Raw genomic sequence first — 14563 nt, forward strand, 5'->3', positions numbered from 1 at the left:
TGGTAAACCGTTCAGTACTCCAGTCACCACATTGTGAAATTAAACCGTGCATATCTATCAACAAATAGGAACACATTTACAGAGTTTTGTGTCTCCAAGTAAATGCGTTAGTGAGCGCGTCTGTTTATTTGTATCTGTCTGCAAGCTGGTGCGTGTCTCTTTGTTTGTATGTATGTATTGTGTATGTAAGTGCGTCTGTTAGTTTGTGCTCACCTCCACAGTGTACCTCATCGCTACCGTCCATACAGTCTATAACTCTATCACACTCCTTTTCAGCGGGGATACATTCTTGTGTTAGTTTACAGATGTAACCGTCACACCCATCATCACAATCTGAAAAAAGTGATGTTACTAAATATTTTAACAATGCCGAGATCGGTGAAGTATGAACAATTTCGATCGAAAAGAGATTTAGAATTTGTGGTCTGTTTAGTACATGCATGGTAGTAGGAATACAGAATTCATGGGGGCAGTTTACAATATATAAACAAGATATTGATACGATATTTATAAGATATTAGCAAGATATTAACAAGATATTTATATCTTGATAAGATATTAACAAGATATTTTCATCTTGATAAGATATTAGCAAGATATTTTTATCTTGATAAGATATTAGCAAGATATTAACAAGATATTAACAAGATATTATCAAGATATTAACAAGATATTTATATCTTGATTAGATTAGGAACCTTGTTCGTCGGAGTGATCAGTACAGTCGTTCATCCCATCACAGACCCAGCTGTCCTCAATACACTCTCCACTTCCACACTTGTAGTGGTCACACTCCAAATCTGAGACAGAGACAACATTTCAACTCTTCAGGATAAACATTTTTATCACTTATAAATAATGAAAAAATGCATCGTTGAAAAATGAAATATCTGATAAAGATGAGCGAGGATTCAAAACTGACGCTTATTTGTTTGAGAAGTTAAATTTCCATATTTCAAAAACTTTTTATCCAAAATTATCAAAACCAATTGCTAACCTCCTTTTGGGAACCCCTAAAATGTTGAAATTGGCCAAAAAATGACGAAATTGCTTAAATACCTCAGATTTTGGAGTTGACTTAGGCACTTTTGCTATTTGTCATAAAAAATCAGAACTTACGTGCACACAAAATGGCGTGTTCATCTTCGTCTCCGAAACAGTCAGATTCCCCATCACATATGTAAGATCTCTCTATACACTTCCCGTTACTTGTGCACATAAACTCGGAATCCGTGCAGTTTCTTGTGTCTGTATAGAGTGAGTATTAGTGAGTATATATTAAACATTTGTCCGTTAGGTTTATAATCAAAATGTTTTCTTAAATTGTATGGTAGAAAATTCCTTATCCGATCAGTTACTAAACAAGTAACTGATCGAGAATAAACTTTTTAAAACTATCAGCAGTCAGTCAATGAAGTAAACTAGAAAGCAAGACAAATAAAATCTAAGTGAGATAAATAAAATTTAAGTAAGATAAATAAAAACTAAGCGTTAAACTCACAGCACATGGTCTCGTCAGAAGAGTCTCCACAGTCGTCTGAGTCGTCACATAAGAGGAGGAGAGAGACACATTTCTTATTGTCACATTGGTACTCCTCCAGCGTGCTACAGTCTGGGTAGTGGAGGATTTTCAAACACAAGGAAATGTTTTTAAATAATTCAGTTATTGGTTATACCGTCCTTGATGAATCAAAACTTTCCATGAAAAGTCTCCTTGATAAAATAAATTCTCTTTTTTTAATGCGTTAAGAATTCAATCGGAAAATAAGCTCGTTGAAGTTGTATAACAAGTATTGAATTAGATTAACAGCTTATGTTAGCAAACGTTTGTACTTCAAATGCATAAGTGGTCGGAGATTGTACTTGCTACTATACAAGCGGTTAAGCGACTTAAACTGTAATACTTCAACAGTTCTGCAGCTCTTGTAGCTATCCTCAGTTCGTTAATTATTTCCAAGTAAGCCACTGAAAGCTTAATGTTCGCTCGATAAATAAGATAATGGTTTTAAAATAGCACGTGGTTTTACAATGCGTGTCTAGAACAGTCTTGAACATTCCGGTGAATGTTTTATAATTTTATTGTTAGCTTGTACGTATAATATGCATATCTATTCAATCTAGACAAATAGACAGTACGTTTCGTTTTCTTCTAATTTTCTTACGCCAACATAGTGAGATAACACTCGCCAAACATGGAGTTTCCTGACCTGCCTACTGCTACTCGACTACCAGGAGTTGAGGAGATGTGGACTGGTTACATTGCTACTGGAGGGGAGGTGGCAGTGCTAGTGATAACATCGCTTGTTCTAGCTCTAGTGGCGGTGTTTCTTTTCTTTCTGCACAGATCAAACGTTCTCATCACATTCAGCAGGTATGCAGAAACCGTGATCATCATTTTTAAGTTCGGAGTAGTCTCCAGCCATAAAGATTATCATTAACTTCACCAAACAAACGGACCTATATTTCAGATTATCTTCGGAGGATGGTATCTCTCCTAGTAAACACTCCCTGATAATCAGTGGCATGATCCCCACACTGTCCCTCTGTTTAACATGTACTTCAGTGTTACTACCCCGGTCCAGTCTACTTCTACTCTCCTTCAGTAAACTCAGCAGAGTAGCGTGGTGCTACCAGGTGCTGGTGGAATGTATCAGAGAGTGTGGAGGTCAGGTCTGTGTCTTCAGACTCACCAGACTCACCCACTCCAACACCTCCATCAGGGAGTACAAGGGGAGACACAGTACTTTGTCCCTGTCCGTAACTCTCCTAACTGTGGAAGTGTTGTTGGTCTCCACACTTCATCTCCTCCTTCTCCTCCTCTCCTACAACACCCTCCAGCCTATCTACCCTCACAACCTTCTCCAGGCAGACACTCTCATACTCTGCTACTACTCTGGTGTGAGTGTGGCTGCGATACTGGGGGTTGTGGCTGCTTGTAAGGTGGTTGGAGTGATGAGTAAACCTTGGAGAGTGGTCGCGGTCGTGAAGGCGGTGTCACTGGTGATGCTGGTAGGTGAGGCGGTGATGACGATGATGGTAACGGGTGATGAGTGGAGGGATTCAGCTGTGGTTTTCTTAACGAGAAACTGTTTGGTGACTGTATTGATACAGAGTGTTGAGTTGGTTGTGATTATAATTCTCGGTAAAACTCCGCTGAAGAGAGCAAAACAAAGTGTCCGGTCTGTTATGATGGCAGAAACAGAGCTATCAATGGGAACAACAAGCCTCGACAACAACACAGGAGGCATCAAATTGAGGCTAAACAAAGAAGATTCAGTAGAACTACTGAGAGCTCTCAACCTGGGAAGGTACCGTTCTGACGAGGGACTGAGAGTGATGTTATCTACTGATCGGTCTAGAAGACACCACAACTCTCTGACATCTGTAGCTACTGTTTGTTAACGAGCTGATAGAACTTAAATTATGTAATTAATGGTTCGGATATTATATAACAAGATATTTCAGTGCAAATCGAATGATGCATTTTTATCTTAACTGTTTTCAGAAGGTATTCCACATTTGTATAATCATGAAAATTACCTTTTAAATCGGTATCCTACTGTATAACGAAAACATAATATTTAATTTATATTCACATGTAAATTGCTCTTCTTGATCTTACTCTAACTGAGTTCCGTATCACAATTTGGGAACATTTTATAATTTTAGAACTTGTAAAATCATACAGAGCATAACCAATCCCACAAATAAAAAATGTATCTTATGATATAGATTATAAACTTTGTTTAGATTCTAACTTTAAAGTAAACAAGCTATTAGTTGTAGTATTAGTAGCACAACGAGTAAGTAAGATACAACTGAAGAGTAAGTACTCACTGCCACAATGTTCTTCATCAACTCCGCTGATACAATCTCTAGTACCGTCACATCTCTCGTCTACTGAGATGCAGCTCCTAGCATCGCACTGAAACTCATCTGGTCCGCATTGTATCGGGGCTGGAAATAGGGGGTAGGATTAAGTAATCTAACATTTGGTTGGTATTTACTATTTATATTAGGGGACTACTTGAATGAAGTTCATAGTTAACAAGGTCTCAGAATGCGCTTCATAAATGAATTCGTTCGTAAACTCATGCTTTGTTTCAAAAGATTATTCGGACACAAGGAAACATTTCAAAACGTACCACACCCCATCTCGTCGGACGCATCCTCGCAGTCGTAATGGTAGTCACAGACCCAGTCCCTGTTTATACAAGTCCCGGCGGTGAGACAGGTAAACTGATCCGACGAGCACGTCATGTTACCTGTAGAGTGTAGACTGTAGAGGTTACTACTCATTTAATTCTAATCGTCCAGTTTTTTATCCATTGATTATGAGATTCTGTGGACTTATTTTTGGTCACTACGAAATCCATCAATCATACAGACAAATAACTTTGATCCCATTATTTTAGGTACTAAAAGGTAGAAGTATCGAACTGACTATGAAGCAGATCCTAACAGGGTTTATACTCCTGGGAGTGTTCTCAACTAAAATGGTCCAATCTTGTGAGATAAGTTCCAGTTCTCTCACATCTCATGGACCAATTATCGAAGTGACCTGCGAACCTAATCTGAACTCCACTCTAAAGACAGAGGACGGTTCTCTCCGCACTGGAAGTGTTTGAGAAGAGACTCACGGGAGAAGAGCTCAAGAGCTTCTTGAAAGTGGGACACAAAGGTACGTCCAACGAAACGTCTAAAACTCTTCTTGGTAAGCTAGTGGATGACACGAGAGAGGACTCGGCTGATGTTAAGGACTTGCGAGAAATTCAAATAGGTTGCTGTTGTTGGACGTTTGTGTGTGGGGACTGCTGTATTCACCCAGGCTGTAAAGTGCGCGAGAATGCTTGTAGAATTGTAGGTGTCAGACACCCTGATTACAAACAACTTTTGGATTTCGTGTTCAAAAGCTGAAGCTTCTACAATCTAGATGAAATTTTAAGCTAAGAATGAGTAAAAATAACTGATTACCTCAGGGTCAAGAATCATCATTGATAACAATCGCATTTATAAGTCTTGTTTCATTTCGTTATTGCCAGTTTTTTTGTACATGTATGTATCATATTTGGTCATTAACTGTCACCAACTTGCACGAAGACTATTGTGTGTTGTGATGTTTGATGAGTGTTTTTCAGTACCCATCTGGAGCAGGCATTATACTCCATTTGAACATTTAAAATATAATTTGGAACATGATTACAATAACGTTATCCAAATCTCAAACAAAAAAACAAATTTGTAAAGCTTTGTGTTTTGAATATATAATTGTGAGTATGGTGATGGTGATTTTGATTGCACGCTTAAAATTAACGGGCACCGCTTGAAACTACGGGCATGTCAAAAAAATGGTAAGTACTTACAACTTTATAAGTGACGTAAATAAAGTAAACATACCACAATCGAACTCATCACTTCCATCCGGACAGTGAACCACTCCGTCACAACTCTGCTGGAATGTGATACACGATCCATCCACACAGCTGATCTCTCTTGTCGGATCACATGGAGCATCTGGGAGTGTTTAGACAGGATTAACACGGGCCCACTTTCTTGGGGTGTTTTCAGGTTAAAACTGGGTATCGTTGGCATTTAAATTGATAAGTGAGATCTATCTCTTAGTTTATCTTCTAATTAATATTACTCTCACGTTATATTAGTAAGAAATAAAGACATACCACATCCGGTTTCATCAGAGTTGTCACCACAATCCACAATCCCGTCGCACTGATAACTCTTTGATATACAGCCCCCATCATCACACTTGAACTCGTCCGGGGTACACATTCCCACTGAATTATTGTGCATTATTAAATATTAACATTGGATAGGGGGCACGGACACAAATCTTATATTAGATTCTTTTGACAAGAGAAGCCAAATTTCGAAGATTTCTTATCTGATCAATAGAGCTCAGACTGTATGGCTAAATAACTGGGAATTAATTTCCCAGTAAGTACAACTTACCAGTGCATTGCTTCTCGTCACTGTTATCCCCACAATCATTCTGTGAATCACACACCAGCGACTCCACAATACACCTGTCGTTATCACAGTGGAACCCAACACACTCGTCTTCTTCAGACCTGGTGACATTATGACAGGATGCCTCGTCACTTTGGTCGGTACAGTCGTGTTCACCATCACATTTCCATGACAGTTCGATACACTCACCGGAGCCACAGGTAAACTGCCCTTCATCGCACGTACGATCTGAAAAGAACAAGGGTGATGTTAAATAATACCACTAATATGAGACTGAGAGTTTTGACTGTCGAAAGTTTTGACTGTCGAAAGATAAATTTTATCGGGCCGAATCGAAGGAATAGAAACAACAACAATGCGCGCACCACCTGGCCACGCGCGCCCGCGAAATTTGTGAAAATGGTTAACGATATAAATTTAATCACTTATAGTTTTTGTTTCGCGCGTTACATCTTTCATATAGTCTTCATTGGATCTGAAACCCTGGTTCTAGAGGTCGATTAAGACAGCTTCATACGAGAACTACCCAACCTTGATATTCCACGGCAAAAGATCAAATGAGTGATATACCTTACCTTTGATACATTTGATTTGCTTCGTCGAAACTCGACTGCCTCTCGATCGTTACGCCAGTCCAGTATAGAATTGGAGTTCGGTGATGTGAAGCCCCGGATTGGCGGTTTATCCGGCAAGGAAAGCATGAACGCCGTCATATGATGGTTGAAGCCATCATGCTTGGAGACTGCACGTATGTGCCAAGGTATACAGTTCCAGAGTCTGGGACCCATTACACTAAATGATTCTCATATAGAGTCTGATGAGCCGCTGAGCTTTTTTTACGGACAGATGGAACCTTAGCCAGGGTACCCAATCGTGGGTTTACTGTGAACTGTACTTCAAGGTCGTTGGATGTGAAACCATGCAGGATTTTCCACATGTGCATGACAATGTAACGTTCTCTGCGCCTCTGAAGTGACATGAGGGACAGGGTTTTCAGGCGACCCCAATAATGGAGATGCTGTAAACTATGGATCTTTGAAGTGAAAGTTCTTTGCACACTTTCCAGCTCCTGAATGTCATACACTTTCGCCGGATTCCACAAAAGCACAGAGAAGAACAATACTCTAAGTGGCTACGGACTACTGACTTGTATTGCGAGAGTGGAAGACACTGAATACCCATGCTGCCATCTTCCTCACTTTATCACAACTAGATCGTATGTGTGATGTCCAGGATGAATCACTGGATACTGTTATACCGAGATCACGGAGCTGATCCACAGGAGTGAGTATAGTACCAGTTGATGTTGTGTATTGGAACTGTTCATGGGTAAAAGGAAGCTCATAGAGAGGATTACGTTTGTTGGCAAGATGACATATTATGTACTCAAACTTATCCTCATGTAATGCCATATTGTTTCTTGATGACCACTTAGTGCCTTCGTTAAGATCAGACTCGTCTTCTTATCAACTGTGTTGTGATTACAGGAAATATGCACATATTTAAACTTTAATGTACAGCCTTAGATATCGTTAATAAGCTTATCCTACCAAAAATAACCAACCATGTGACCATTTGGTCATATATCTACCAAATCTTCTCATTTGATAGCCAAACTGGAGTTAGATACCGGTCATGAGTTATGATACGAGCGGTATATGGCCAAAGTAACGCACGAGTTGCTAAATAATTGGTTAATGGCTAAGTTTGATGTCCCCGTCTTTATGGATGATGTAACATCCTTATGACCTAATATCCTGATATCCAAATATTACGAATAAAAGAATAAACAATCCCCATCGTTAGAGTTAGTTAAAGCAGTTGATTCTTACAAAAGTTTAGCTACAGTAGCTCATTAAGCACTGGTCACTCGGCGAATCCAAGTGTCTTATTGGCGACCAATAGTTGAACATTGTTGATTGTTCTAAATGAACCTTGCCGGATAACTGAGCAGAAAATCGTGAATTAGCGCTTTAGTTACGCGAGGGAAGTAACAGTTCTGGTCCCCCACGTCAGCAAATTCAAGTATAATTCTAGTATAATCGAGTGTTGCGGAATTATCAGGAATGACCGGTTGCTTTCGCAGATAATTGAGTGCATTGTCTTAAGTTCTTCCGACTAAATCCATGGATAATCTCAACAATGGCTGTTTCTGTTAGATCTCAGGCCGGGAAGCTACCAGTAATTAAAACCACCATCATGTGAGGTCCAACAAATTGACTGACCACGTCAACCGCTCAGCTGACTACAGAATGGTGTTGATTGTTCTAGAAGGAAACGCCCAACAACAAATGTCACACAATTTGGCGTCAAGCCATTCCTACCTGCACTAACCGAGATTCCCCGCACAGGAGTGGACTGATCATGTGATATGACATTGACGTAAAGTAAGCCGTATAAAACATAATACGGTTTTGTTGCGGAGAGATTATAATGTTCACCGGGCGCGACCTGTCTTTGATAGATCTGTCAAGTTCAAATGTTGCACAATACTGTGCAGACTTTAGATCAGAAACCATTGTCTAAATCCATTATATGAACGATTTTATATCCGTCACACTCGTTTTGAAGATATATATCAACAATTAGACAGGATAGTCAGAAAGTTAAAGTGAAAGCAGTAGACTCTTGCTTAGTTGTTGAGCTGCATTGATCCCCGGAGACAAGATGTGGACGCTATATACCGCTATTAGTTGAGTTTATATCATGTTCACGATTTGTGCATTCTGTAACAAGCCGCATAATGTTATAAACTGTGCAAATATATTATCTTTACAGTTTTGAAACTATAATTGTTATCTATTTGTCTATGATTCTAGAATATGATACTTCCTACAAAGCTACAAGTATTAGAATCGAATAATCTGATCACTGTTATAAAATATAGATTATAGCAGTATTATCATGATTATAGTAGTAACTCATAACATTATATTTCTGGTTGTTCATCTGCCATCTTAATTATATAGTAAATATACCGCTGCTGTTGGATACCTCTACTATATTTGGTACTAATCAAGAACTTCCTAAATGTTGGCATTAAATACTTTAACCCTCCACCTAGCCATGTAACTACTTTATTGAGCAACTTCATTCTGGAGAGTTAGCCATCTGAAAGTCTCGTATATTATCTAATGTTGCGGGAAGATAGCAAGCTCCCCGTACAGTCTCAGATATCATATAATGGTGACTATAGTAACATGGTGACTATAATAACATGGTGACTATAGTAACATGGTGACTATAGTAACATGGTGACTATAGTAACATGGTGACTATAGTAACATGTTGACTATAGTAACATGTTGACTATAGTAACATGGTGACTATAGTAACATGGTGACTATAGTAACATGGTGACTATAGTAACATGGTGACTGTCGTAACATGGTGACCATAGTAACATGGTGACTATAGTAACATGGTGACTGCAATATCATGGTGACTATAGTAACATGGTGACTACAATAACATGGTGACTACAATAACATGGTGACTACAATAACATGGTGACTACAATAACATGGTGACTATAGTAGCTATAGTAACATGGTGTATACACTATACATGGTCGTTATAGATCAATACTCTCTACAAAATTAAATCACTGTCTCACCAGAAACTGACCATTCCTTTATGTTCCCTTAGAGGCTTAAACTACTCTTAATGCTTAAGTAGTTCCATTTCAAAGAGCTTATATCTGATATGATTTTAGTATAATAAGGACATTGTTCTAGTACAGGCGGAGATACACAACAACCTACTAGAGAACTCAACAATCTAATTCACTTGCACCTTGGGATGACATTACTTAGTACTGAAGAAAGAAGTCAACCCATATCACACGACACTTACCAGAGTAACTCAGCTTATTTTATGTAATATTCAAATCAATCACGGGATCCTTGCAGTGATTATACCTTCAACCTTTACACAGAAGATTTATTGGAACGTTCTAGAACCGACCACTTACAACTGTTCGGTGTTCAGTTTGCAGGACTGCAGCTTCTTTCTGACCCACCCCGTCAAACTTCTATCGGCTCAATGAATCACGTGACAGGGTGAACCTCAACCACGTGACTTACACCAGACCACGTGATTTACTCTAAAGCCTAGCACTCGCTGTTACACTTTGTTTTTATTTACACTCCGTCTTTGCCAAAAAGACATTCTGCCAGGGCGTGCACATTCCAACTGCCCTGCTGACAAGCCCGGTAAACTGTCAGCTACTTTTTTACTTGCGTCATTATTAAATATGGGTGTTCACAACGGACTGCGCGCCATGATGGGGTGAGAAATCGTGCACGTGCTTTTCAACGGCATCGCACAAACTATTTACACTTGTAAATTAACCAACTCTGCGGGATTGACACCTCGCGGTGCCATTAGACGAATATTCCGATAAAATGCTTGGCATATTTTGGTGGAAATTACCATTTCTAGTAAACCATATTTGGAGCAGTAAGGACTATCCAGTAAGGACTACCGACTATCTAGTAAGTGTCAAATTTATATAAAAATCTGTTCGGTGACAAAATTATCAGAATGATCTCAATTTGATCTTTTGGAGTATACTACTGATTCTAGAATTCATTTCTACAACTTTGTAGACTCCAGTTATTAGGTAATATAAATATTACTTGATTAAATTTGATAGTGCCTGGGTGGTCAGAGTATGATATTAGATTGGACAACACGAAAGTAAGTCATCCTGTCATATTTACTCCACTACTTAACAATCCCACTTCCTCAAGTTATTTATAGCGAGGCAGCACTGTAAAACAGGCGATCATTTCGCTTTTTTAACCTGTTAAATGTCGAAAACCTGTTTAAAGTCATTTAAACAGCTCATGGTTTGTAATCTTTGCCAGGACACATAACGTCATGAACATATACAAGAAGTATTGATTGCATTTCAAATTAAGAGATCCTCCACCACCTGACCACTTTAAACCACAACTTATTATAACCACACTTGTCACCTTCACAAGATAATCCATTATACGACAGCTAGATTGATTGCAGAGGGGCACTCTCTAAAAGTTGACATGGAATATATCCTGTCCTGAAAGAAATGACAGAACTGAGCAAGGCTATCAGTGTTGTGTGGCAAGATGTCAAAAGGTGTCACGTGGTGTCATAGGGTGTCACGTGGTGATGAGATTGCAGGAGGTATTTTGTCCGGTATTTATTTGTGAGATGATTCAGCGTTGAAATTTTGGTATGGTATTCGAATAATTTGACGGTTCATCCACCGCATATGAACCGCTACTAATTTATAAGAATTTTTAAATGAGGTAATCTTTAATTCATACCTCTAGGATGAATGATGTAAATGTAATCTACTTTGAATAGAAGAGCTTCATCAGATTATAACACGAAACCAAAACTCAAAAGATCTTAACTTTTGGGTTATGGTTCCAGTGTGTGTGACGTCATAAGTCAGCTGAATGAAACCAGTTACCGCCAGTAATACATCCCAACCTCTCCCATGACAATCATGTACTAAGCAGCATAATGTATCTCATTATACTATATTAGACACACAAGAGAGAGATACACGTTATTTTACAGCTCACTCTAACGTCCACTCAACATAATATCCAACTTAATAATGACCATTGCCTCAACTTTATAAGTAACAACCATTAGCAGTGTCGAAACGTATTTATGTGCCCCCCCCCCCCCCCTCCCAGTCTCACGTTCAAGTGGACGGGATAATACACAAATGGGACGTTTTCTTCTGAAAATACCAAAGATTTGGACATTTTTCGCCCCCCTTAGGTGCCCCCCGGGACGTGGTGGGGCGGTCGCCACTGACTATTACCTGGACTTTGACGTATTAACTTGGCACGTGTACGATGGAGAACAGATGTTTAATTACTCCGTGCTCCCTAACAGTTCTTTATATTACGTTACATAATATTACTACTACCACCTTCCTGGCTCTCTGCCAGTTCTACCCAAGCAGGCTAGGCGGGGCTCGTGACGTAATGATAACGCTAATCTCTATCACGTGGGGTGACTAATCATGCAATTACAATACCATGAATATTACTAAACTAGTGTAACCCGGCCTTCGGCCGCGGGCCGGGATTTCACTGCCGCAGTTAAAAAGGGTAGGAGTATTTACCCGCTGTCAGTAACACATAATCGCATAATCAGTTTTTTCTCGTGGATAATTAAGTCATTATTAGGCACCACATTCCATGATCATGAGGTCCGTACACCCTGTACCACGACTATTTCACCTCATCACTCCCATCTTGAACCGCTTTCCATTAATAAGCTTATAGTATTATTTGCAGTTAACCTAATTATGACTTATGTACCAACGCTGGCTATGCAGTAATAGGAGAGAGAGCAAAGAGGGAGAAAAAGTGAGCCACATTTGTCACTTTGTGGTACAAAACTATCAATAAAACCACTTACCAACGGCTGATTTAGAAAACATTTACTTATTGGCTTCGTCAGAGTTTTGTCGGCACTATACCGAAAAAACCAGTCCCGTAACTCTTACCGTTTTTTAAATAAGCCGCTCGGAAATTTCCCGCACACGTACATACATACACTCAGAATTAAATTGTGGTCTGTTTGGAATGAGTGAGTTCAACTGCGATAGTGAAGTCCCGGCCGTAGGCACGGGTTACACTAGTATTATTATATTATTATACTATCATATTATTATATTATTATGTATAAGATAAGAGTAGACACTCACTGCAGTCAGTTTCATCGGACCTATCAGCACAGTCTACTTCATCATCACACCGGAATATGAGGGAGATACAGAGACCGTTACCACACTGCCATTCATTCTCCTCGCACACTTCCGGCCCTGAGTATATTATACAGTTCTTTTATTCGGATCAAAGTGGGATCTGGCAGTAATAATGGGATATTGCCAAAGTGTTTTAACTTTTGGGCTATGTGCCAATATTTACCTTACCACAAACCAGTTGAAGACAGTTTAGTTTAAATATGGGATTATTACTTTAATGGAAACCGGAGAATTCTGGTAAGAATATTATGAGAACTTCTTTGATGGATGATTGCCATGTCATGACGGGTTCAGAAGCGGGGAAACTGTAAATGGCTGATCCTTCTCACATACAATGTTCTTCTTAACACAAAAGAGATTCCATCAGCAGGTGTGCGACATATTATTCCTTTAAGAAAGTATTTCAAAACGTTATAAATGTACAAACCGTTGTATTGACAGTCAGCTTCGTCATTCCCGTCATCACAGTCGGCTGTTCCGTCGCAGAGCCAATGTAGCAATATACAGGATCCGTCTGAACACTCATATTCATGTTCTTGACATCCCTCGGCCTCAGCTGGTTCCACCGCTGTTGAGAGAGTTATCGGTGAGATTATAGCGCAGGTAGTGTGTACAAGAATCCACACTAAAGTTTGTGGATCACATTGTAAATCATTAAAAGAACAATTTTCAATCATATTTAAAGTGGTGTACTATTTTCAAAACTCTTTAAATTTGGTTTTTGACGAAATAAAAACAGTGCTGTAATAAATAACATCATATTTAAAGTGGCGAATTATTTTCAAAACTCTTTAAATTTGGTTTTTGACGAAATAAAAACAGTGCTGTAATAAATAACAATAAACATCAACCACAACTGTATAATCATTTGAAGAGTGGTAATATAGAAATGAATGGACGGTACTTTTAATCTATACCTACATGATTGCACAGAGCCCAATGATGCGCACGCAACAGCAATCTGAAATATCATTTTTATCTGGCTGTTCACGGAAAGCGATCACACAAAAAACATTTTGGACATCAAGTGTTATTAGAGAAACAGTAATTGATTAAGTTTACATAAGAATCCTCAAGATGAATCACAATTGAAGCTTGGTGCAACTTACAAGAAGACACTGATTCAGCATGAAAATTGTATCCTATGTTGATTTATCTGCAAGGTTTTACTTCAGTTCTGCTTGCTAATTTTAGACTATTTCTAAAATGTTGGATAATACTCTTTGACTTCAGAATTTGTTTACGTTGCTTTCTCAGAAAGTACCTAATACCTATTACCTAACTTTGCTGCAGGAGGAATAAATGGTTAGTTTCAATGAAACAAGAAATTCAATTTCTTTTTCAATCATTTAACAGCATGAATCATGATGCTAATTAGGGTTTAAAGTGTCTATTAGGCTATAGGCACTTTTTGGTTACTATGCATCAAAACAATAAAATATAAGTGCGAATGTTGTATTATCGTATTCAAAATATACTCAATTTTATCCCACATTTCGTAACAGCTATTATGCAAAGTAAAAGGAATATGAGTGTTTACAAAAACAGTGAGTTTTAAGTTTAGATATATGACGCATGACTTATGGCAGAAATAACCTGTGGTTGCTTACATGTACATATCACATGATTTCTGTAGCATCTAAGATGTACATTAGTAATTAATCAGTTAAACAAAAACCTGGAGGGTGCGTCCCCTCATAAGTCAATGCTCAGTCTGTGCAACCACATGTACTATTCAAACAGCTGCCTCTTTAAGTCAATAAACATTTCTGATATAAGCATAGATGCAGTGCATAT

At 38.7% G+C, this 14563-nt stretch overlaps 2 protein-coding genes across 2 annotated transcripts in view; one reads left to right on the forward strand and one right to left on the reverse strand.

Moving 5' to 3' along the window:
• LOC134815218 (low-density lipoprotein receptor-related protein 1-like) overlaps window positions 1–14049 on the reverse strand; it is a 42347-nt gene extending 28298 nt beyond the window's left edge. Inside the window, exons 1-13 of the mRNA XM_063823735.1 lie at window positions 13876–14049; window positions 13688–13727; window positions 13194–13334; window positions 12707–12823; window positions 5968–6213; window positions 5679–5792; window positions 5398–5514; window positions 4146–4265; window positions 3838–3957; window positions 1502–1612; window positions 1120–1248; window positions 699–800; window positions 214–333 (exon numbers count right to left, since the gene is read on the reverse strand). Of these exons, the coding sequence (XP_063679805.1) occupies window positions 214–333; window positions 699–800; window positions 1120–1248; window positions 1502–1612; window positions 3838–3957; window positions 4146–4265; window positions 5398–5514; window positions 5679–5792; window positions 5968–6213; window positions 12707–12823; window positions 13194–13334; window positions 13688–13727; window positions 13876–13896 (1498 nt within the window). The 5' untranslated portion in view covers window positions 13897–14049. The remainder of the gene's footprint in view (window positions 1–213; window positions 334–698; window positions 801–1119; window positions 1249–1501; window positions 1613–3837; window positions 3958–4145; window positions 4266–5397; window positions 5515–5678; window positions 5793–5967; window positions 6214–12706; window positions 12824–13193; window positions 13335–13687; window positions 13728–13875) is intronic.
• LOC134815219 (uncharacterized) lies at window positions 2118–3603 on the forward strand. The gene is made up of 2 exons (XM_063823736.1): window positions 2118–2371; window positions 2469–3603. Exons 1-2 carry the CDS (start codon window positions 2193–2195, stop codon window positions 3400–3402), a joined length of 1113 nt encoding a protein of 370 aa, XP_063679806.1. The 5' UTR covers window positions 2118–2192; the 3' UTR covers window positions 3403–3603.
• Window positions 14050–14563: the final 514 nt, after the last annotated feature.

Source organism: Bolinopsis microptera, chromosome 5, assembly GCF_026151205.1.
Source record: "Bolinopsis microptera isolate Bmic1 chromosome 5, MBARI_Bmic_1.0, whole genome shotgun sequence".
Taxonomy (NCBI): domain Eukaryota; kingdom Metazoa; phylum Ctenophora; class Tentaculata; order Lobata; family Bolinopsidae; genus Bolinopsis; species Bolinopsis microptera.